Genomic DNA, 25,013 nt, shown 5'->3' with positions numbered 1-25,013 from the left:
TGCTGACATGAGAAGTGTCCAGTCTAATGGTTTTATATTTGAATAGTGATATGTTGAGAGTTTCTGAGAGGTTGACTTATTTCTGTTATATTCTGTAATCTGTCAGAAAAACATCCCCTCTTCTCCATCCAGTAGCACTCCCTCCTCCCAGTTATTAGCAGAACACAGGCTGGGGGTCTGGGAAGGGGAGCTGGGGAAGAGGAGAGGGCTTTGCAGGGGATGAGGGCTGCGTCCCGGGGAGATGGGCACGGACGCGGTTCCGTTCGTTTGCGTTAGAGCCTGCCCTGATGGGATGTGGTGCCGAGGACGGGTTGTGCCCATCAGCCAGGACCAGAGGAGGTGAGAGCCCATTCCAACCCTACAAGGATGTGGTGGTGCTGCCATGTTGGGAGGGTCTTGGGAAAGACTGGAAGCGCATCTCCCATCACTGTCCTGGGGGATGGTGGCTCTCCGCCTTAGGAAAACTAGGGCTTTCACCCGATAGATTTGGTATTACAGCTGTTTGCCGCAGCCTAAGAGAGTCCGTGGAGCGATGACCAGTTCAATGCTGTGCTTTGGGGCTGCTGTGTGTCTGGTGTGGGATCGCATGCCCTGACCCTGCGAGCGGAGGGGGATCCTTGCTGGGCCCGCGGGCTCAGGGGAACAGGGCATCTTCTGTGCAGTCAGCAAGATTTTTATGCTGCAAACTTCTGAGCATAAAGTAGTGAAAGAGAGCGTGCTGCTCAAGGAGAGGTGTTGTCTCCAGCATCTTTTCATGTACGCATACTTGCCTGTGCCAATAAATCACTGCCCTGCAATACAGCCTTCTCGGGCCGGGCTGCAGCTCCCTTGTGGGGAGGGACGGTTGAAGCGAAACAGAAATTGGTGCTGGTGGAAAAGGCTTAAAGAAAGAGACATCTGCAAAGGCTCAGCTCAGGGCCCTGTAGTGGTATCAAGGTCGTGGCAGCAGGTTGTTCCCGGATTTGGGCTTCCATGAGAGGTGCAAGAGAGGCAAGGGTGGTTTTGTTTTTTTCCTGCCTTATTTCTGCCTTGGCTGGTGTGGATCTGCATTGCTCCGTCGACGCTTGTGCTGGTTTATGCTGTCTGAAACCCTTGACGCGGGAGACTGCTCCCTCCCGTCGGACCGGCTCCGTGGTCAGGGCTCCACGGTCACGCCGAGGGTGGTGAGGTGCCCTTCCTCACGCAAGCCCTGGCGATGTCTGATAAAAAGGTGCTGTGGGAACAAATCGATACAGACGACGCAAAGCTTTTGTGTGAAACCATCTCCTTGCAAGCGGGAAGAAGTGCCGTAGGTGCTTCCTGTAGCACCCTTTAACTGCTGACAAGCCGAGCCCGTTAAGTAAAATAGTCGAATTGAAACTCTATTCTTGCAAAGGCGTTATCCGCTAAATCAAGAGCTGCTTTTAGCACTGGGGATGATTTCAGCCAGCTGATGTGTGTGGTCAGGATGGTAGCCAGCTGCCATCTCAGCTTCTCTCATACCGACCAGCGTGAAGATTATTTCATCGCCATTTTTTCCCCAAATGCAACCCACATCCTTGGCTGATGTTCCTGTTTATATTTTCACTAACTCCAGGGAAGCTTTCCCGGCTTTTCCCGGGTGAAGATCAAGGTGATGCTGTGCTAAGCACCGTACAAAGCGGGATGGCAGTACAGTTGAATGCCAGGTAAGAGCAGGCAGATGCTGGCCCCTCAGAGAAAAAAGAGGCAGCAGGGGTGGTTCTGCAAAAAGCAGGGATGAGGCTGACTTTTAAGTATGTACATTATCCCATTGCTTTATAAGCAAGAAAGAATGGAGCGTTTAGCAACTACGGGGAGCTACATCTGGCTGAAATTGTCCAAGATGCTGAAAAGCCAGAGGGGGAGATGGACGGACGATGCTCGCATAAGCTTTGGTTCCTTAGGAAACCGAGCTCAGGAGAGCAAGAAGAGAAACGGCGCCATAAAAGCAACCATTTCTAAGCTTATCAGCAATAACTCGCCGGGCTTTGACCAGGCGCCGGTGTGTGCTGTAGGAGAGCGTGGTGGTGCAGAAGAAGGTCCCCTGCCCGGCTCGCCTTGCGAGGCAGGGGGTGCACCGGTGTGTGCAGGAGCATCCCGCTGCCTTTCGGGGGGTGGGGGGCGTTTGGGTGGTTGGGGTTTGGTGTGTGTCTGAATTAACCTACCATCATTTCCATGCTGTGCCTGAACACCGGCGTGGCTGCTGGTGCGAGGGCAGGTGTAGCTGGCCACGGTGCGGGGCAATATGACCTGACAAGGTATAAATACTTTAGCATTTTTTTGTTTTTTCCCCTTCCACCTTCTCTCCCTTGCCCCAGTCCCCTACGCGCTTACGACATCTCCTCGTGATAAAAATAGCCTTTGGTGGTAACGCGGGGCTGAGCTCTGCCTGCCCTGTGTTGGAGGGGCTGCGGAACAAACCCGGGGCAGCTCCCGCCAACGTTCCGTCCCGGAGCAGAGCTGCTGACTAATGTGACCGGCTTTGCAACAGCAGCTCGCAGCGGTTTCTAATTGGGCACTTTGTTAAGAAAAATCTCTGCTACCTGTTCGGTCTTTTGAACAGCGGAGAAATCTTTGCAGTGGTTTGTATTAACGTACCCAAAGCCTTCCCCAAAACCTAGCGATGGCCACGGAGGCATTTCTGGTGACAGCAGTGAGATTTGAAATGTCACTCTATAAACGTTAAGTTACATTAGACTCTGAATACCAGAATAAAAGTTGTAGAGCCACATAATGCTGCAAAATTATAAGTCGCCTTTAAAGCCCAGCCTGCATTATGTGTCTGTAAAGGGAACAGTACCATACGAATAAAGAGTTTATTTTCCCCTCATTCTGTTTTTTTGCTGGCAGGTTTCCCATAATGCCAGTGACTTGCCTCTTGATTTACGCCATATATAGAAATTTAGAAAAAGCCTAATTATAACTGGCCCTTCTGACATTTTTTGTGCTGAACTTCTGAAAACACTGGCTACATCTGTAATCTCGATCCAAAGATCTGAGTTTTTCAGGAGTTTCTGTGAGTGTAAATCTCTGTTTAACCTCCGCGCACACGTGGCTGATGGGCAGAACTGTCAAAAGCTTTAGCAGGCCTTGATCTTACTCCATAGAGAGGAATTTTTAATATCAAGAAATCAGTTAATTTATTTCTACTTATTAGCCTCAAAGAGGAGTTGCTGCTTTGCTCCGACTGCTTTTTAATGTCACTGTTATCTGATGGTAGTTGAAAAATGGATTAAATCCTCTTCTGATGCTTGAAAGGCTCAAGTATTAGAGCTGGGCTTTGAGAGAAGCTCCGGCATTTTCTGCTGCTGTCCCTCTTTGATGGGAAGTGCTTGTTTTCATGATGCAGGGCTGCAGCGTGCGTTGGGAAGATGCGGCTGTTGCGAGATCTGCAGAGCATCCCTCACTGTGAGGTGCTTTTTGGTACCGCCGTCTTAGCCCCTCTCTCCCATCCCTGTAAGCAGATCCCTCATAGACCTAGAGATGGAAATAAAAAAAATAATAGTAGTGCAGCTAAAAAGCAGCAAAAATCAGGGTAGCCCAGTGTTTTGTTGTAAATTCCTGTAGACTTTTGCGAAGCAGAGATTTGAACATGAAGGAGGAGAGGTTTTGTGGTAGGAAGTCATGACACCGGTTCCCGGCAGCGTGTGCTGGTGCTTGGTGTGCCCGCTAGGATTGCATCACTGGTGCCTTCTGTTAAATCACCGTTTCCAGTAAATTCCCAGCAGCCAGTTCCGGTATTGGGCTGAACCAAAGCACCAGGTTCGACTCTTACTGGATTTCAGCAAAATTGTGCTACAAATCTCCGCGCTCGATCCTGCCCTTGTCTGTAAGATCTTGACTGCTCGGTCCCAAAGTCTGGCTGCATTTTCACTCTCCCCAGCCGAAACCACGAGCAATTCCTCTGCTTGGCACTGACACCCCCTCGCCGTTTGTGCTTGCACCCTGGGGGAGCTGGAGGTGTGAAGATGGAGGTGGCCTCCGAAGGCGGCTGGATTTGTGTCTGAATGAGGAGCCAGGGCGCAGGGATGCTGCGCCTCTTTGGCGTGGACCTCTGCCCCGTCTCAGTGTCCTGGAGTATAAAATGATTTGGCACCGCAGCCTGCGGCAGGCAAGGACCGTACCAGGGAATTTGGCTTCCTGGCTGAGTTTTGCAGCCTGCCGCGAGCTTGGTGCTGCGCAGCTCTGCCAATGCATCTCTCGTGGTCGTTGGAGCAGCGGGGAGCGCGGCGGGGGAGGCTCAATGGCAGCTAAGTGGCAGCGGGGCTCTAGCCCTCTTCAAAAAGGATGCAAACCTCATCGCTGTTTGCATTTCAAGAGAGCATAAGAGCGTTTTTGCATTTCAAGGGTGCGTAAGAGCATTATGTGCAGATTGCATCCAGCGCTCTGGGTGCTGTACAGATGCACCAAAAAAGCAGCCCTGGTCCGGAGAGGTTATAATCAAAGAGCATTTGGCAGAGCTGGGTATGTGAGTGTCCAGATGGAAATTGCAAACCCTGCAGATCTCCCAACCCAGAATCAAGGTTACTGGAGACTGATGTGCTGTTGTCAGGAGGGGGTTAAAGCACGAGCATCCCTCCAGCGAGCAACCTTGCCAGGCACAGAAACCTCCTTCTCATGCTGCCAGAGCCACAGAGAGGGCTCTGTTCTCCGGGCACTGACATCAGCCGCCGGCCGGGACGCAAGTCCCGCTGGGAGCCAGGCTCGGCGGGCACCGGTCCCTGAGAGCTGTCTCCCTGCACCCCCGGGCAGGCTCTCCCGCGGCCGGAGAGAGCTGTTAGACATCTCACTTGCCGTGGGGACGGTGCTTCTTCAGAGCACACGTGTCCCGGGTTAAACGCTGCTCGGCGTGCCTGGCTCGGTGGGTCCGAGCCCCCGCGGCTCGGTCCTCGCCAGCGCAGCCGCCTGCCGTGCGTTGGGCGCGGGGTTCGCAGCCCCGGGAGCGGGGCAGGGCGCGGGGCCCCAGCGGGTGGGTGCGAGGTCTGGCCTCTGCACCCATGCACCGGCGCTTGCGCTGTGGATTTTGGGTGCAGAAAAGGGGGACTCAGGGCTGGGGTTCTCCCCCCCCCCCCCAATTTTTATCTAATGGGGAGGAATAGATTAAGTTGAAAGGCTCTGGAAAAAATTGAAATGGAGGAGGAAGGAGGAAACCCTACGGAAAAGTATATTCAGCTGAAGCAGACAGGACCCGGTTTGCTGATGCTCAGTCTCCTTTTTATGTCTTCCCAGTATGATCCTGCATTTAGCATTACACAACTCCCTCTCAGGACTTGCTCCAGGAAACCTTTCCCCATCCTCTCCTTGAAGGTTTGAGGGAAATGTAGTCACTGCTTTAAAACAAACAACTACTTCTTCCTCGGCGTGCCCTGACACCGCTCCTGCGGGAAGCAGTCGGGGGAGCGATGCTGTGCAGCTCACCTCTCCTGCTCTCTGCAGCCTCGTCCGGAGCAGCGTAAAAACTCACACAACAGCCTGTCTCCAGGGTGAATAAATATTGAGCCAAATTACCTTGGAAGGAAAAGGATCCATTTGAAAAAATCCGCTCAAGGAAGCAGCAGCAGATATAATCCCCAGCCAGACGCTGCAGCATCAGCCGCGAGTCCAGGCAAGGCAGAGGAGAAAGCGGGTCCTCTGGAGAGCCGCCGCCGTGGGTCCGCTCAGCCCTCGCTCCGGGCACCCGCTTTGCAACACAAATGATTTAAACATCAAACACGGACCTTACTGCAGTAACGACAAGGCACATCGAAGAGCTGTTTAACTAAACTAGGGAGGAGGATGCAAGGGGAGGATGCAAACTGTGTGTTTGTCTTACTATTATTTTTTTCTCCTGCAAGGGGAGCAGGCCTGTGACAGGGACCCACACGTGGCATCGTTCCCGTGCCAGGATGCGCTGACGTTTCAGCAGGGCGGGCATCATATGACCAGGACCCGGAGCAGCCTTTCAGTGCCTTCCAGTAGCGTCTGGAAGTGCTGACTCAGGCTCAGTGCGGCCCCTCCGAAAGAGCAACGCCGCCTCGTGAGGCTCCGTTAACATCAAAGGAAGATGCTGCCCCGTCTCCCAGCCTCCCTAAGGAGACACTGCACAAACTCACCACCAGAAGACAAAGGAAAAGGCTCCCAATGCAAAAGCTTTTCTTTTAGGGATAACTTTGGTGCATTTTTGTTTTTTTCTACCTGTCTGGGCCGGGGCGAGAGGCCAGCGACTGCTGTTACACTCTCCAGGAAATTCATGAACATCGCAGTGAGCCAGTGCTGGGGTGGAGAGAAATCAATATTCCTCTTACTGATAGCTGCTGTAGGAAGGAAAACATCTAGCAAAAAGAAATACACCGATGTCTTCAGCTCCTCTGAAGCAGAAAAGCATTTAGGCAGCCAAAAATCGCGGGCGAGGACCTGTGGGTCGGAGCCGGAGCGGTGGAGGAGGAGGAGGAGCAGTCGGCCAAGCGAGGCGTTGGCAGCCGGCTCCGGGGAGGGGGTAGCACCACCGTGAGCTAAAGCTGGATGTTCACAGCTAGTTTAGGATCCAGCTGTAATTTTAACAGCTGGTTCTGTCAAGCTGCCTTCAGCGTAGCTCTGATCCAAGCTTCTATAATTAGCCAAAGAGCAGCAGCTCCCCTGCGAAACTTAAAGCAGCAGCGATGCTCGTTGCAGGGGAAGCAGCGTGGTGTGGGAGCGAGCCTTACCGAAAGGGGTGAGGGCTGGCCCTTGACTTTTTAAACAGTTGGGGTTTGGTCTTTTTCTTCTCCACCTAAGCACTTTGTGCAAAATGTTTGGTTAGGTTTTTTCCCCTCAAAAAAGCACACCTAAGTAATGTTGTTTCATTTTACATCATCCTTAACAGAAATGTTTATATTTGTCAACTCAAATCAAAAACGTTTTATCTGTGGTCAGTTTGAGGTCAGTTTGCTGAACTCGTACAGTTTCTCATGGGCGGGACGGTCTGAGACCCTCCTGCCCCTGGATTCCCTTGGCGGCTGAATGCGCTGCCTGTGGTTTGGGTGTGCTTTGGATGCTCCCTGGAGATGCCCTGAGCTGTCGTGCCCCTGGGAGAGTCAGTCCACCTGGTGAGTATAGGCTATAAGATCAATAAGTGGATGAAACACCCCAATTATAATTAGCATGAATCACTCCTGTCCTTGAGCTTTCCCTATTTGAGGCCAACCAACTTGAAATACTATATTTTGACATTGCTCAGGCTGCCTGTTCCTGTAACCTTGGGTTTTTACAGTCAATAAATGGATCTATACAAATTGGAGAGAGCTAAAGAGGAGTATCAGTATCAGGGAAGTATCTCTATGTTTTTGATAACAAGCATTTAGGGAAAGAATAGGGGGACCATCCCTTTCTGTTTCTGATGGTTTATGAAAGCGGTTCTCGGTGTCCCGGATCTCCCGGTGTTTCTCAGTGTTTTTATACCGCGCACGTTCATGTTCCCTGTGTAGTGACAGAGGACCAAAAGGCTGGTGCATCTTTCTTCTGCTAATGAGAAGGGAGAGACTAGGAAGCAATACGATAACAAAGTACATGGAAAAGGCTGATTTCATGGCAACTCGTCCTAGCTTAATTAAATTTCTATTAAAGAAAGATCCGTTTTACGTTGGAGACCTGCGCAAGGCCGGACAGTTTCTGTCTCAGCAGATAAAGAACATTTTTCCAGAGTGAGGTCATGTCTTTTTCTGGAGTTTGCCAAAGATGTAGTTGAGCCTTAGAGCAACCTCAACCGAGAAGTGCGAGCATTTGCCGATGCTTCTTCCTGACCCACACCAGCCCGTCTCCATCCGCGTTTTCCTCCTATAGTGAGCTCGCCTGAGTTTTCACCTTGAAATCTCCGATGCAGCAGAGAAGTCTGCAGCAGTGGAGTTGTCCACACCCCACCTCTTGAATGCTTACAGTGAAATGGGGCTGGGAGGTGCCTCCCCAGCTGGCTAAATAGGACTGGTTCTAAAAGCATTGCTGCAGCTGAGGTGCACGCTCAGCAGCTACCTCGATGAGCCAGGTCTGTTTTCATAACCAGAGCAGCCCCTGAGGGAAGCGATTATGTGGCACATCAGTAACAAACAGGATAGCCCCAAAATACCTAAAAGACAAGAAGGCTGCTCAGCGGGGAGTGAACTTTAAATTTTCATGCATTGCAGAGGCTGGAAGAAGAAATTTTAGCATAGCAAAGTCGATGGGAGTTTTGGTCAGTGATTTATTCACGCTAGAATTTAGCCTTGATTTATATAATTACAGGAGTTCATAAAGTGGGGCAGTTCCTTCACTGCTCCAGGGGACGGGGGGTGATAGTTTTAGAAAAAACAAGGTGTGCAAACGTCCTCGTGCAACCTGGAGGTTGTGGCTGCGCTGCTGATCGCCCCTGCCTTGATAGCACAGCTGCTGGAGCACCCTATAGAGCTGATTTCTGGGACAGCTATAAAACCAGCAGCCAGGAAAGGAACGAGTCCTAAATTAAAAAATTCTCTATTCCCTTCATAAAGCAATAGCTTTGACTGTAAATGTGTCAAACACTCAATAATGGAGGATCAGGAGCTCTTAACACGGCAGCAGATGCGCTCGAAGCCGTTTGGATTTCTGTTCAATGCAAACAAAGAGGAATGTTATGTGCGTGCGAGGACGGGTTTCCGTGATTTATGGTTGTACGGCAATGCTGCCTACGTGGGGGGAATGCTTTATTCCGGGGTGCCCTGGAGAGAGGGTCCTAAACCCGTCTGAAGTCGGCGGTGAACTTCTCTGCTGACTTCCATAAAGCTCTGTTGGGGGATTAAATTAATCTTATCCTTGCTTGGATTGATCCACGTGAGCAGCTGCCCAGGCTGAGATTTTATTTACTGGTGCGGGTAAGAAACCTGTCTAAAACTATTCAGGGCTTGGAGGATGTTTTAGCCTGCTCCCATAGCTGTGGTTTGAGGCTCTGCAGGATGCCTGTATGAAATCCAGACCTTAGGTGGTTCCTGGTGCTTTGCAGTTGTTTCGAGCTGAAGCCTCAGCAGCGCGTAGGTTGGCGTAGCCCATCTGCGGTGCGTGTTGAGGGTGTAAAGGCTCCTCATCCCCAAGTCTTTGCGTGTCTCACCTCTTTGCTTTCTGTATAAAAGTCGTTGTGGCTGCATGTGAGGCTGCAGGTGGGTTCTCCCTCGCCCTGCAGTGGTCCAGGCAGGACCAGCTCTGTGTGTGGGCAGCGTTGGGCAGGGGTGATGGGTGGGACGGTGGCAGCGGTTCCTCCAGGTGCCGTGTGAGAAAGCTGCAGAACATCTTCCCGTGCAGCTTTTGCGCAGGTAACTTGCAACGGCTGCAGCGAGGACTTTTTGGGGTGTTCGTGTCTTGCCCAAGGAGGATCCTGGTCTCTGGTTTGGGAGTGGTTTTGCTCTCAAACTTCAGCTTCTGACAGCGCATTGCTGTACAGATATTATTATGACTTAGTACTGCCTGCCTGTGCTTAAACGTTTTCTCACCCAGCTTGCCAGCTAAATCAGGCTTCGAGTGCATTCAGTGCTGGTAAATGGGATGAGCATCGCACTGGGAACCTCTCAGCTTTCATCTGCCTTTTTATAATAAAAGACTGGCTTCAAAAGATCAAAACCTGAAGGTTATTTACCTGTAACTGGATTTTTTCTCTGAGAGGCAGCAGCTCCCGGGTGGGAGTGTGGGGATGCCACTTGAAGAGGAAGGATTTGATTTCCAAGTAAAATTAGATTCCACATTCAATTCTCAGGAACGCTAGCACAAGACTTCCAGTAAAGACATTTTCTATAGCAGAGGGTTTTAACGTCTCCCAGCAGATACAATCGAATCTGACTGCAGCAGCCAACTATTGTCTTATCTTTAATATGTAAGCACTCGCTCAATAATTAAGTTACCATGGAAGTTGTACTGTATCAATGGTCAATTATAAGATAAACTGATAAAAGGGAGGATGTGGTTGTGTTCCCTACGGTGGACACCAAACCTGATATGCCTGCAGTGGTCAGGTGAAGACTTGGGAATTGTATATTTTGGTATTTTCTCCTTATCTTTGTTCCCATGCAGCGTTTTCAGGGGAGGTGTGCTCACTGGGAGATCAAGAATCACTCTACTAAAAGGAGTTTTTTCTCTGGCGAGTGTCCTTTGCACCACCTTACCTTCCAGTCATTTGCCCAGAGGTTGTCACCTCCTGCTACCTCGTTTTCCCACCTTTCATCCCGCTGACGGCTTCCCCGCGCTCCGCGGAGGCACCTCGCGGGTCTCGTTTCTGCTATGCTCAGTCGGCGCAAGGGGCAACGGGATCCCATCCGAGATACCTCCTGGCAGTATGAATGACTGTATTAATGTCTCTGTCACCTGAGAGCTACTCCGTAGGGAATCATAACATGTGATTAAAGAAACCAGTTAAAAACAGCTTAGGAAGCTGGATTAGGTACATGATATCTTATTATGGCTCCTTTTAGCTGACAACCCGGTGAAAGAAGGGGGGGGGTCTGGATTACACGGGGAAACATCAGACCTGACGGGAGTGTTTTCTGACTGTTAGGCTTAGTGGTGTCATGTACGATTTTAATCAGATTTAAATAGTGGCAAACATCACAGGCTTAATGGATTTCAGCTTTATTATTGGGGCTTTGCTTAGAAGCAATTTGGATCTTCAGCTGTGAGCCAGCAATGCAAGTGTATGATGTAATTAAAAGGGACTGGAAACCCAGGGACCGACCTTGCATTTACATACCACATGCCTATGTATGGGGACAAACCTCGTCTTCTTTCCGTCAGCCTCAGGACCTCGATGTGTTGTTGAGCTCGGCCCCATGTTTTTTCCAGAGGTGATGTATTTGGCTCCGTTTCCCACATTGATCCCAGCAGCTAGGTAGCTGAACGAATGACTTTTTCCATTTCAGAGGCTTTGTCGCTCAAGATGAGGCAAGATGGCAATGTATTTTTGCAGTGATCTGGAGAGTTTGTTTTCCATGTTTGGCTTCAACCTTGAAGTTGTCCTACACGTGATCTAAAATAGTCCCTGTCCTCTGTTTAGGGGGCATGGGGTGCTCTTCTTGACCTTCCCGTGGTGAGGCTTTGACTTCGCTGTGCCAGTTTTGGGTGATTCGGCTAGAGGGCAAATGGTCACTGAGGACACTGGCACCCATATTTCTACAGAGCCATGGCACTGCCTCCAAATCTGATCTCTCTGGGTGGCTTTTTTATGTTGTGGGAGAAGATGCCTTGCAAGCCATCAGTACTGAAGATGGTTTTGTAAAACATATTTGACTTTGCTCGGAGGATTGGTAATGGGAGACAACCTCGTACGTCCAGCACTCAGGGATTGACTGAGCTGTCAGGGACAAAAGTTACCATTTGGTGACAGTTGGCCATTGAGGTCCGTTCAGCTGTCGGTGCTCCCAGTCCTGCGTGAGCCGGAAGAGGAGGAGAAGGGGAACATCGACACTTTTCAAGTTCCGCTTAGAAGTAGCATGTGGCGTTGTTCTCTTTATCAGTAAAGGGAAATGCATGGGTTCCTATGCCTGTTGTGTTTTCTGTGCCACCTAAAACCACCGACCTAAGGTTTCAGGTACTTCCAGCTCTGAGCTGAGCATTAATGATGATGTTTTCCCTTAGAAGGGCAAGGAGATGTCTGTAAGGTGTTATCTCAATCATCTACTAAATCCTGGCTTTCTGTCTGATGTAGCCATTCAAGCGCTAATTGCCTTTGATTAAGTCAATCATTTGCAGAGTGAGTGGGTTAATTGGGTATTGTGGAAGCAATCAATCTAATCAGCTGCTTGCATCCATAGCTGAGGCGCTACAATGCAGCAGGACAATAATTGTTTTATGAGCTCCTGGAAGGCAGCAGAGGCAGACTGGATGGCAACAGGAAACCCTTCTCTGCAAAATGGCCTTTAGGAAAGGTAATTTGCATCCTAAGTGCTCATTAGGAGAGGACTGATTGATTAAGAGCTGGGAAATTCTCGCCTCTAAAAACGTGTGTGCATGAGAAAATGGTTGGGGTTGGTACTGGGGTATGGGCACAGGGGAGATCTTGGGCTCCTTTGCCTGGCTGGGTGAGATGTGATGAGGATGTGCTGTCTTAGAGGGGGATAAAGAGTTGTCTTAAGGGGGGTGAAGGGAGATCACTCCCTTCTCATGCCCGTGAGAGAGTGTGAGGTGAGACATGCCAGGCACCCATCCTTGCATAAGGTGCACCAGGAGCTTAACTCCCAGGTGCCCTTCTAGGGGCAGAGACTGGTTTGCAGGATCACTAAACGCATTCTCGTTCGCTCCTTGCTGAGGCTTTCATTTCCAAAGCTCTGAACTGTGCTTGAGCAGTAGCAGCTCTTGGTAGCTCCTCACCTGGTCTGTGCAGGAGAACTCCCTGGGGGAAAGGATGCCCATGTCATCATCAAGCCTCCGAGGTCTCTGCCTCCTGCACGCGTGGATGCCGACATTTCCAATACGCCTGTATCTGCACTGCTGAACATGTAACCAGCAGGAAGTGTATTTATCCGGAGATGACTGCAGAATTATTTTCAGGGAAGTTATAAGCTCCTCAGCACAGCTGCAGATGGCGGGGGGAAGCGAGCTGCTGGTGCTGTGCAGTGGAGCAGGGGAGCGGTTGCAGCCTTGACTGCAAGCTCTAAGTTGTTTGACCAACCTTGACACCGCTTGCAGGGGCACTACCTTATGTATGGGGAGGGTGAGTTTGTCTCTGGACAAATGGTGGTGTTTTCACTCCATGAGAAAATTTAGTATTCCTTTTTTTATAATTTTTGATTGGAATGCAAATGCTTAAAAGATTCAAATTGAAGTCATTGAAATGTTTTGCTTTGGTGGTGGCTGAATGCTACAGGAAGAAATATTACAACTTACAGCAATCAAACCAAACAATTTACACTGACACAGCCAAACGCTTCTTTTTGCAACCCTATTCAAAGTCCAGTCCATAGGGAACCTTAGAATATGTCACCTTCTCCATCAGCCCTCTGACTATGGATGGCATGGTTTATTTCAGGAGAAATATTCTTCAGACTCTTTTTTTAAAAGGAGGTTGTGGCATTGGTGTCAGTGGTAACGCGGGATGTCAGGCATTTGCCACTCAGCTGCTCCAAATAATTATGCAATTCCTTAACCCCGCAGAAAAAGCGGGCACATCATCTCCAGTAAGTACCTATCTGCCGTTCTGGTTTAATTAACATCTTACAATGTTAATATAGCAGACTACTCGGCTTCTGACATACAGAGAAGTGGCGATATATACCCTGTAATTTTAGCAGCAAAGTGATGTAGTTGTATTTAAATCTTCTCCAAAGCTCTGAATTGGGGTCAAAGCACTTTAACTGCTTAGAGGAAAGAAAATCTACTTCTGTAGGTGAAGATGCCGTGCCCGCACTCTAGGAAAATGTGATTGCTCTTGGATTACACACACAAGTAAATTTTTTTTCTCCTATTTCAGCCTTCCATGCTTTGTCTTGCACGAAGACAAGAAGGCAAGAAACAACTCAGTGATGCATTTGCGCTTGAGTATGGTATTGGCTCTGTTGCTATGCTCGGTTTTGGATACACAAACACGTTTCTCCTAAAAGCTTTGGATCAGACCTGGTTTTACCACTGCCCTAGAAACGTGATGGGAACAAGCAGTTCTGATGCCTCTGTTTCCAGGTGGAATTGCAAAATAAAGCACCAAAGAAACCGAAGAGCAGATGGGGTTTAATTCCAAGTTTATAATACTTTACTTAGGATGAGTGAAAGCAAAATTCATGAATGTTTTTTTTTTTTTCCCAAGTCAGTGGATCTGATTGTCCTCCTTGCAGGAGGGTTTTTTTTCTTCTCTGAGAACAAAGGCTGAAACTGAAAGAGTAATTTTGGGTACTTCCTATAATCCACATTCTCAGAGACCAAAAAACCCATCATTAACTAAGCACCGTAAGGGCTTTCTGAGGTGGGGAAGCAGCAGTATCCCTCTTCTTAACAAATGGGGAACTTGAACAAATTGCTGGCGGAAGTTGGAGGGAAAGACGGTGTCTATGTCAGATTGTCTCGATAGAGAATCCTCTCCCTTGCCCCCTCTGCGGCCTCGCGGGTGGCAAGAAAGCTGGGCTGGACTAGAGCAGCCAATGGGTCCTGCCCTTTTTAGATGCCTGGCTTGGAGGAGCTCCAGCCACCAGCTCAACAGAGCTGACACAAGGCCATGCGATGTCTTCTTTTTGGTCAACCAACGTGGTAACCCTGTTTTCTTTCCCCTGCAGAGTTTTAGCTGTGGTGATGAAGTGAGTGTGGAAGTGACAGTTCCTCATTTTACCTTGGAAACTACGTTAACGGGTCAAAAATACCCAGTGGGGCTGTGTGATTTCAGGTTATGTTACGTGCCGTTTGTTGGCTAACTTTGTCACAACTGCTGGGTGGTTTTTTTTGCAAGTGTCGCAGGTTTGTGCCAGAACTGCCTACAAAAGCAAGCGATTGGTTTTTCTTCTTGGCAGGTGGCTAAAGTGATGCAGAAAACTTGACGACGGAACAGCAGTGGTGTTAGCAATGCGAGAGTGGTATTTCTAAAGGGTCCCTATAGGTGCTTTCCAGCAGGTCTTCACCAGGTAGTCCTTTCTGCCATCACGGTTGGGTGCTGGTGATCAAATGGGATGATGACAGGCGTCCGCATCCCTTGTTCTGCGCCGTGGGAGAAGAAGCCAACGTGTTGGCGACACGATGCTGCGTGGTCCGACACCAGCAATCGGCAGATATTGTAGGGCTAGCGGTCATTTTGCTTCAACATAAGCAGAACAGCCCTCGTGAAGGTCTGAATTTGGCCAGATATCTCTAAATACGAAGCTGTTGCTAAGCTAGCGCAGCCCACAGAGACGAGGAAGAGATGGTTTAGTTCTCTGACTCCGATGCCCTCCGATGTGAGATCCTTTTCCCTGTTTGGCCTCCTGCAGTTTTGTTTCTCAATACCTTCTCTAGCTGTTTTCACAATCCTTTAGATCAGGACATTGAGGACACGTCTTGCTTGTTTGCCTGGGGAACCTGGACAAGTTCATGTTGGGTTCAAGTCCAGCTCATGGTGTTTGGCACTGATGGGTGTTGACAGGGGTGCAGGCAGCAGGGTTGGGCAGAGCAGAGGAGCAGCTCCCGAGGACACAGCCCTGGAGGAAGGAAGGAAGAAAAAGAAAAAGGAAGCCAGCAAAGGATTGATGTAAATCTGTACCAAAGTACAGTGAAATGAGCAGCTGGCTTTGGCAGAGCAGCCAGGTGCTCTTTTGCAGGGGTCTGGGAAGAGCCGGCATGTGAACTGCGGAAAGGGATAACACTTAGTGTTGCGTTGGGTTTTTTTAATTCTTCCTCGGAGTGGAATTTGGGTACTGTTTTTTGCCACAAAAGGTTGGAAGGAGAAGATCAAAATGATAAAATGTCCCTGCGTAAGAGGGCAGGGAGAGCTGGGTTTCCAGCCTGACTTTGACACTGGCTCGCAGTGTTGTCCTGGGCAGCTCACCAAACCTCTCTGGGCTTCCCTCTCTTCCTATATAAGCGTTACGATGCCCGTCTGCCAGGGTTAGGTGGACTTTACAGATTTGCAATTATTTGAGATCTTCTTTGGGGAAATGCGGAGTAATTGTATTCTTCATCCCTTAAGTGTTAAGAAAAATCTCAAAAAATGTGTTGTGGAGGGGAACAGGTTTAATAAGGAATGCCTGCAGCATCCTTCGCCATTCAGATGTTCGTAATGAAACACTCAAGATGAATGAAGGGATGAGACCCACAGCCAAGACTCATGGAGCTGAACCGCTCCGAGATGGAGCGGCCGAGAGCTGAGTTCTATGTGCCCAGTGCTCTGTGGAACCGAGCACGCCCCAGGTGGGGGTTTCTGAAGGAAAAGATCACCTTTCCTTCTGCGTTTGCATTTGGAGATGTCACTGTCCTCCTCGTGTTCTCTCCTCTCTCTCATCTGAGACCGATGTCCTTTCCTCCAAACCCAGCTCTCTCCAGCCCCCCATGAGACGTTAGCGTTCCCCAAACGTCGGCCACGGAGAGGCGGCGGAGGGGCTCTGAAGCCGTCCCTGCCGCTCAGTGGAGCGAATAGAAATGGCTTTTGAAGTACTCCGCTGCTGCTCCGGCTGGCTTGGTGTTAAAAACCGGCACCCTTTGGGAAACAGAATCTGCCTGTCCTTGGTTTCTAAACTGCACACTTTGAGAGCAAGCTGCTTCACGTTTTGCCATTTGAGAGCAGTTGGCAATCGCCAGCCGTCAGAGCCCCGGCAGCATCTCTGCCTCACATTAAGCAAATCTCGTATTTTATAAATGTATCAGCCAGGCATCACCTACTGCCTGTCTGTCTCCTGTCAGGGCCACATTATTCCTATTCAGCTCCTCACGTACAGCCTGCTATAGGGTACGTAGCGTTTTTGCTGATATGAGCCTGGCAGGTAGCAGCATCTGACTCTGAATCAGCCAGAGCTTCGGTTCCCCAGCAATTAATTCCTACCAGGGTGATACGAGTGCATCAGGCTGGGCCTTTCCCGCGCTCTTGTCAGATGCGACCACCCTTGGCTGGGTTTCGGTGGCTTTCTTGGCTGCTTCCCCTTGCTCAGACTTCGGATAGTCCTGCTCCTTGTGGGTTCCTCTCTTTCTGACACTGCAAGTGCTCTCCAACGGGTTAGCCGGGTCTTTTCGCTAGAAAAAGTACATAGCGGGCCCGCAGTCGGGATAGGATTGATGGGCTGAATTAGCCAGTTCTGCTCGTGGCTTTGGGGAGGTCTCTTCCAAGCGGGCTGGCTGGGTGGGTGGACCAGAGAGAGAGCTTGAGACCTGTAGTTCCTTTGATACCTCTGGTATTGGTCCTCTGGGTGACTGGGCTGGTGTACAGGGTACCGCTGCCAGTGCACGTGGGTGACGATGCTCCGCGTGGGGTGGAGCGCTTGTCCTGCACTGGAGGGATGGGGAGGGCTCGGAGGCGGACCAGCGCTGAGGCATCACCAGTTGTCCGTGGCTGTGGGATAACTGGGGGTTTGGGCTGTCCCGTCTGCGTCTCTGGGCAGTGACGTGGACTCGGTCGCTGCTGGGTCTGCCTGGCCACGGGGAGCGGTAGGTGCGTGGGAGCGCAGGCAGCGGGGAGTGCTGGATCTCACGGGGGGAGAGGTGCAGCTCTGCTTGGGCTGGCTCTCTCGTGCGAGCGAGCTGTAAATAACGCATGAGGGGGGATCCCTGCAGGCTCTGAAATGAAAACACCCGTGCCGGTCCCTGAGTGGCAGCGCACACCCATTCCGAGGGGCAGGGTGAGGCCCCGCATTTTAAAATACAGCCCTGCTGCTGCATACGCCCGTCTAGAATAAAGAAACAAAGGAAAGCCTGCTGACTGCTTTAAATATTTCTGCCGCTTCCATCTACGTCAAGTTATCAGCCCGTTTGCCGTCCCGCGTGCCAGCTGTCGGATGCGCCGGTGGGATTTGTGGTGCTCTCTGTGGGTAGCATCCAGCACCGGCACCAGCCCGGGCTTTGCCGCTGCACTCGCTTACGGCAGACGTCGATGGCTTTGCCTGGCGTTCGGTAAAGGTCTCTCTGGGGATCTGGAGAAAGTCTTTAACTTAGAGTTTTGTAAGTCCAGGCAGAAGAAACTGGTATTTTGACTATCAACAAGGGTACATTTGGCTAGATGGGCACTTTCCCTTTGGTCAGCATCTTTAGCCGTTGTCGATATCACTCTTTTCTTCCTGTCTTTTTGATCATTAGATGTCTGTCTGTGTGCATTTTGTCTTGCTTTAGGTTTTTATGGCACGGAAACATTTTGTATCGCTTGTACCTCTAGAGTCAGCGTTGAGGAGCTGGTTGAGGGATTTTTCTGCATCTTTTCATTTGTGGTTTAAATCAATCCTATATCAGGATGGAGAAGTGAAAAGCAGGTTGAAGAAGGAATTTCTGCTCACCACTGGTTTGTAGCAGGCAGGTGAAGGAGAGGCTGCCTGCTGATCCCAGAGTCACTTTGCATATTAAAAAAAAGCTTAGTTATTTAGCTGAAAGTTGTCATAAAACATAGAATTTTTAACTTTAAAATCCTAGCTCCTGAGAGCCAATAGCAAAAATCTAACAAGTGTGAAGCTAAGAGAGAAAGGGAACACTTTTTCAGTGGAACTTTTGTGTAATGATACCTTAAATAAATAGAAGACGACCATCAAACTACTCTGTTAATATTCCCAAAACTTACATTGGACAATTCTTGGAGTTTCTTTGTTTTGAAGCATTTAGAGTAAGGGCATCAATAAACTTGTTGTGAAATAAGTTGCATGTTGTGGCTGCTGCAGGAGGTGCTGGCAGCGATCAGCTGCTTTTCTGATTTGAGGAGTTAAGATTTTTAGATTCTTTTTTCTCTCTTTCTGGCTCTTTTGAGTTTTAAATAAAGCATATGTATTTTGAATAGCGTTCTTCCCGAGCAGCAAATCCACCCATGGGGCTGATCTCCAGGGGGAGAGAAGAGGCACGTCGTGGCCAGCCGGGCTGCCTGGCCGCGGTGCCTGGGGGCTGGAGGGTCCCGCTCCGAGGGGAGACGATGCCGAGTCTGGCTCAGTGGCTTTCTGAACCAAAGTGCCCTGAAGTCAATGGGAAAACTGCAAGCGTTTTCCTCATTTCCATGTGAAAAATGTATCTGTGCCTTGCTCTGATACAGCCATCCGCCCTGAACCACTTCCCCTGCACGCACACACCCCATTTTTAATTTTTTAGCATCATGAGCACAGGAGGAGGGATCTCGCCTGCCCTTCCCTTGCTCCAAAAGTGCTACTTATGTGAGTAAGTTGAGCAGCATCCCCGGCACCGGGAGCTGTGGCAGGGACACAGCCTGGCTCCTCAAGTTCTCACCTGTATTGCGGCGCGGGATGCACGGTGAAAATCCCCCTTCGCCTGCCCCATCGCGGTGTCAGAGCGGGGACATCTGTGAAGCTCAAGCTGTTGGAAAAGAGCAAGAGCAGAGTGAGAAGGGCAAATCTGAAGGAGAAGACCCATTTTGTTCATGTCTTGAGCAATCCAGCCACACATGTGGTCTGCTTGGTTTTGAAGTCGAAGCTCTTCTCCTTTTCTTTACCCTAGCTCTTTTTTTAAATACAGCGTTTTATCCCTGGTTCTCAGCAATTGCCTTCTGCTGCAGGGTACCGAGAAGGATTTCTGTGGAAGAGAGGACGTGACAACGGGCAATTCTTAAGCCGAAAATTCGTGTTATCGGAGAGGGAAGGTGCACTGAAGTACTTCAACAAAAATGACGTGAGTACCTGGGATTGCTGTATGTGGACAGGGGATCGCAACTGTAAGAGCATCTTCGAACAAGTAATTCCTAGGCCATTTTATTTATAGTTTTACAGTTTTCATAAGCCTCGTGTCCCTGATCGCTCCAGGACAAGGGCACCAGGTACAGCTTACCAGTGTTTTTAGTAGGGTTTGCTCTTGGTCCACCACCACTGTCACGGTGAGACACCCTAACCGGCCATTTTACACCTTCCCGCTCTGGTGAGTCAATAAGACTTTTATTAAACTGCCAACGAAGGAGTTTTTCTCAGCTCTGGCTCTGCATCATCCAGCTGACATGGGTTTCATATTTGTGGCTAGCTTGCGATGAAGGTATCACCACCTCACACTGGGGTCTGAAACCTCCTTTGCATGGCATGGCAAGCCATCCAGAGGAGAAGCCCCCTGGCTTCTGTTGCAGCGTCAAGGGGTGGAAGCGTTTGTCTTTTTCCCCAGAGCACATTTCATTTTTTGTAAGTGAGAAATGGAGCCGTTACCTTGAAAATTGCATTTGTGGTGAATGGATAGACGCCCCACTATTCTGCACCACGTAAGGGAGGAAGCCAAGATGTTTTCTCTTTGAGTCTCCCCTGATCATCGCAGCTGAGAGCAGCCCAGGCCGAGCCACCAGCCCCTTTTCTCAAGTAGTTGATGCAATCGTGGTGTCATGATGAGCCACGCCGTGCAGAGGAGGGGAACATCCAGCCACACTTCTCCACGCCCGGCGGCCAGCTTTGATAGTGCTGTCTTCTCCTTCAGCTTGGTGTGGTGCAATTGCATCTTGTGGACAGGAGAGAGCCAGTCATGACCGAGGGAGAAGTGAAAGTCCCAGCAGCCCCCATTCGGTCGCTGTTGACTGCTCCAGTAGTTTAAAGCTGCTTTGCTTCGTTGTTGACCATAGCTGTGATGGGAACGGCGCTGTCTAGACACATCCTCTTTGCTGGGATTTCCCAGCCGTGGTCACCCGCGGCAGCTGCGTGTCCACGGCAAGTCCCCAAGTTCCCGAAGCGGCACTTGCAACTCCACCAGCTCAGGGACTTCCGTGTGGTGCTGGGGACCATGGCACCACTGCTTGACCTTCTGCTGGCCCCTGGCTGTGCCCTAAAACTGCTGTCACCGAGAGCATAATCTTTATTTTTTCGGATGTTCTGTTCACGCTTGTTACTTCACTTCCCAGTGCAGTCCTGAAAGGGTGATAAACTTCTGGAGGTGTTTTGTAGGAAGACAAACCACGCTACAAAGTTCAGGTGACCTGCCACAGAGGGTGCAGGTGGGATTGGTGCCTGGGAGGGCCTGATCCAGGCTCACCGTTGGGCTAACCCACCCACGAGGTGGGCTGTAAGCTATATATTTGTCCCTCTGGAAAGAAAGTTCCCAGTTTGGAGGGGAAACGGGGGAGCGGAGTCAGAAGCCAATGGCTCGTGTGAGAGGATGGGACTGGTGGGGACACAGGCATGGTGCCCCCTGCCAGCCTAGCACCCAGGTCTGATGTTGGCAAGGGGGATAATCCTCCATCTTCTTGGGCAAGGATGAACGGGCTGTGAGTGCTTGAGATGCAGAAGTGGCCTGTTAGTTAGCAGTCTGCATTTTTTTTGGTCTGGTTTTCTTTCTTCTTTGATAGTGCTCGTCCCACTGTAAATGCTGGTCAGTGATCGTGAGGTAAAGAGCCTGATCTAGGAGTCAGGGTCCGTTGGACAGAGGCTGGGGCAGGAGGCATGGTGAAGATGCTTGTCTTCATAGCGCAGCATCCTATCGTGAGACCTGGCCTGTCCGTCTTGCTTCTGGGCTGAAACCTTTCTCCCCTTGAACTCTGCTGAATTTTGCAGAAGAGCAGAGCATTCTGCCAGGCTGGCAGAAAGCACTCATTGCCGCCTGAGCAAAGTCTCTGATATCTCATCACCAGGCAGTTTTGTGGACAGGGAGTCAGGTTTTTTAGCTAATCAGGAGTTTTTTCTGACCAAGTGAACTGCTTTCTGGTTTGAAAGCCAATTCTCAGGTGTTTGCTCACTCAGCTGTGTTTTCCAGGCAAAAGAACCCAAAGCAATTATGAAGATTGAACATTTAAATGCGACTTTCCAGCCTGCAAAAATCGGGAACCCACACGGACTGCAGATCACTTACTTGAAGGACAATAGCACAAGGAACATCTTTGTCTATCACGAAGATGGCAAGGTGAGAGCGCGGAGGTGAAAAGAAGGGTTGGGTTGTGGTCCTGGGGGGTTGATGCTGTTCAGAGCCAGCCTGTGGTACAGCAGGCTCCACCTGAGCTGGGAATTGCTGGGAGGATGTGGGGGGGATGGGGGTACGGGATGCACAACCAGCTTTGAGCGTGTTTGTCATGTCCTTCCAAGCAGGGAGGTTGCAAACTGTGTCTTCTAAATAACGGGATGCAAATGGAAGGAATTGGTGTTCCTCTGCTTGCAACTAGACGTAGGGGCAGAGGCATTTTTAAGGCAGGCTCCTCAGAGCCCAGAGAAGGAGGCGGGGTGAACAGAGCGATGAAAGGTGAGAGGACTTGATCTAAGGACTCGCAAAAGGGGAGCGAACTGGATTGTAGGAGAACTGAGAAACTGGTTGTTTCTCTGCCTGTCTTGTACTTTATAAAATAATGAAATGAAATAAATCCCCTTGTGTCTCTGAAGGGAGGTATGAATAAGAGGGCTCTGGGGTGGTCGCTTGCACGAGGACAGCAGGACGTGGAGGCCGGGGCAGGGAGGGGGGTCCCAGCCCTCCTGGAGGGTGTCGGAGGGGTCCCAGCCTGTGGGGCCATCATGCAGAACAGCGACAGTCACCACGCTGCCCCGTGGGTCTTGTCTCGGCGGACTGGTGTCCATGCAGAGAGCAGACCCAGGCGAGTTTGCAGTGGGTGCCATCTCACAGCCTTATTTTAATATCTTTCCTCCTTTCTTCCCTCCCCCAAATATTTGGGGCTCCCCATAAAATATCAGCAGCCCTGGAGGGGCCATGAAATCAGAGCCTAAAGCTGTCAAGTTCACATCGCGTCTACTTTCCTCTGGCCGCCACAGTTCCTTCGGTGTTACATCCCGTTGGGCACCCCGTCTGTCAGAGAGGCTTTCTGGGGACGATCCCTCGTGGGCTGGCACGGCAGGGATTTGCGGGATTGTCTCGGTGCACAGCCCGTTCCCAGCTGTTCCCCCAGGCACGGCGAGCCAGGAGCCCTGCTTAGGGATAAGCAGTCTGTGCTCATAGAAGAGTCGCTCCCCTCCAGACTGCATAGGCCGATAATGCCACCAAACCCCAAGATATTCTTCATTTGTGGGTGCGCAAAGCTGATCTCGCCTCTGCTGCCGCTCAGGCTCCGGGCGCGGTGGAGCCGGATGATGCCTGTTGTGCTTGCAGGGCTGCGCTGCAGAGGCTGGATGCGGTTCCTGGCAGGAGGAAATTAGTGTGTCAGGTTGGGTTAATTAGTGGCATCAGCTCGTTTTGTACATGCACAGAAATGTGCGTGTAACATGCGTTCACACACATGCATATATGTGTATAATAGACGTGCATAATAGAATCATAGAGCGCTTTGGGTTGGAAGGGACCTTTAAAGGTCATCTTCTCCAACTGCCGTGGGCAGGGACATCTTCAACAGATCAGGTTGCTCAGAGCCCCGTCCAACCTGACCTTGAATGTTTCCAGGGCTGGGGCATCTACCACCTCTCTGGGCAACCTGTGCCAGCATTTCACCACCCTTCTTGTAAACAATTTCTTCCTTATATCTGGTCTAAATCTCCCCTCTTTTAGTTTGAAACCATTCCCCCTTGTCCTGTCGCAACAGCCCCTGCTAAAAAGTTTGCTGCCATCTTTCTTACAAGCCCCCTTTAAGTACTGAAAGGCCGCAATAAGGTCTCCCCGAAGCCGCCTCTTCTCCAGGCTGAACAACCCCAACTCTCTCGGACTTTCTTCATAGAAAGGGGTCTCGCTCCATGCGGTTTGAGGGTCCCGGGGAGCTGCTCCGGCAGGGCTGCTCCCGAATTTACCCTGCCCTCCATCCGCTCTGCCTGCTGGGATATGCAAGTCCCATGGGGTGGAATAGGCACCGCTTGTCAGCAGGTGCTGCTTTAGCACAGCAAAGTATAGCTCGGGTCGCTCTCGGGTACCTCCCTGGCCGCAATTTAAACTGAAATAAGAGAAAGAAGCTCTTTCCTGTGAATGCTGCGTCCCACCGTCGTGCCCATGTCTGTGGTTTGCTGGGCTTTGGTGGTCCACTCAGCCCCTCTGAGAGGAACGGAGTCAGGGTTTTACTGTTACTTGGTTTTGGCGTTTAAAATGTTGAGCTTGCTGCTGGGGGCTCGTGGAAGGAGCAGTCTCGCAGGTCTCATGCGGTTGCTCCTGCCTTCGTGTCGGTGGTTTGGTAGGACGCGCTCTGATGCCATCTGATAACGCCCAGGTTGAATTTCTTTCGACTTCCCTGAAGTTGGTCCGCCCCTTCGGCTGAGCGAGGGCTGCGAGAAGATCGCAGCCCCTGGGGTAAGCTACCAAAGCTACCCCCCCCTTGGGAGCGGAGGTAGCCCCGGGACTCGCCTGCGGTCCCCCGCTGCCCTTCGCTCCCTCCCCTACTCCCCCAGCAGCCCCAGGGTGTCCCCTCGTACCCCAGAGGTGCTGCCTCTCCCCGATCCAAAGCCCTCGAGCCTGATTCAGGCTCCTGTCTCCAATTTCTGGGGTTTGATCCCTCCCTGCCTAATCCTGTCACCGATCTGGCTGACCTCCCACCAGGGCAGGATTTGTTGGTTTTTTTTTCTGCTGAGGAGCTTGGCATTAATCCAGAGCATCTCATGCTGTTCTCCCCTTGGCTCTTCTGCTGCAATACCCCAGAAGAAAGCGGGCTCATCTCTCCGATGGGATAATCCCATCTGTGCTTCTTCAACCCCTCAAATAGCTGGGAGAGCCCTGCAGCCCCCGCGGCATTTGCTGTAAGGCACCCGAAGGGAGAAAAGATGGACGGACGAAGCGGGTCACCCCAGAGCTTCCCAGCGTGGGACAGCGTCGTGCGACTTGGCTGCAGACATAGTTCCTGTGTGACCTCAGCCCGGTGGCTTCATCAGCTCTTCGGTGTGTCCTGACGGCAAACGAGAGGCTCAAACCAGCCCCAGCACCCTGCTCAAAATGGGCATATCTGGGTGCTTCGGTGATGTGGGTGTCTAATAACAGCGGGCACCTGGAGGGATAGGGCACGATGTGTGTTGGGCTGTGACCACTTCAAAGGATGTTCTTTGGGTCCCTTGTTAGCACTTACCCACCACCAGACATACTGAGCCAGCGGGGTGAAGCTGAGGCACCCCTTGGAGCTCGAGACCGATCCTCGGCGTGGGGTGACTCCCCCCCGCAGACTGCCCCGTGCCCTGGGGGCACCTGAACCGGTGCTTCTTGCCGAGGCTGTCCCTCCCGTGGGCACAAGGCTGGAGCCAGCCTTTACCCACCCCCAAATCTCCATCTGGGCGTGGGAGGCAGGAAAGCTGCAGGAGTGGATTTCCCACCGCCCTGAGCTCCTGTCCGGGGCTGAAGCTCCCTCTGCAGGGCTTCTCCTGGAAGCCACAGCAGGAGCAGCTCGGAAAGCTGCGGTGCGCTGCCGCCATCCCTGGTGTTCCCACCGCCCTTAGGATGCTCAGAGGGGGGCTGAATCTCCAGGAAAGGCCGCTCTGTAGGGTGCAAACCAAGATCTTTGGATCTTCTCCGGACAAAGTAGCAAAACGCTCTTCCCCAGTGCTTCTCCTTTCCTCTGAGCCTTTCCTCCTTTCCACACCAGCAGCTTTCAGGGTGGAAGAAGTGCCATGAGGGGGTCAATC

At 51.0% G+C, this 25,013-nt stretch overlaps 1 protein-coding gene across 2 annotated transcripts in view; it reads left to right on the top strand.

Moving 5' to 3' along the window:
- ADAP1 (ArfGAP with dual PH domains 1) overlaps positions 1-25,013 on the top strand; it is a 76,332-nt gene that overhangs the window by 43,719 nt on the left and 7,600 nt on the right. For both annotated transcript variants that reach the window (XM_075165249.1, XM_075165250.1), the window contains 2 exons: positions 19,085-19,197; positions 21,244-21,390. In XM_075165249.1, the coding sequence (XP_075021350.1) occupies positions 19,085-19,197; positions 21,244-21,390 (260 nt within the window). The remainder of the gene's footprint in view (positions 1-19,084; positions 19,198-21,243; positions 21,391-25,013) is intronic.

Source organism: Calonectris borealis, chromosome 16 (assembly GCF_964195595.1).
Source record: "Calonectris borealis chromosome 16, bCalBor7.hap1.2, whole genome shotgun sequence".
In the NCBI taxonomy this organism is placed as follows: Eukaryota; Metazoa; Chordata; class Aves; order Procellariiformes; family Procellariidae; genus Calonectris; species Calonectris borealis.
The sequence above is the reverse complement of the archived record's forward strand: the minus strand, read 5'-3'. Positions and strand labels throughout refer to the sequence as shown.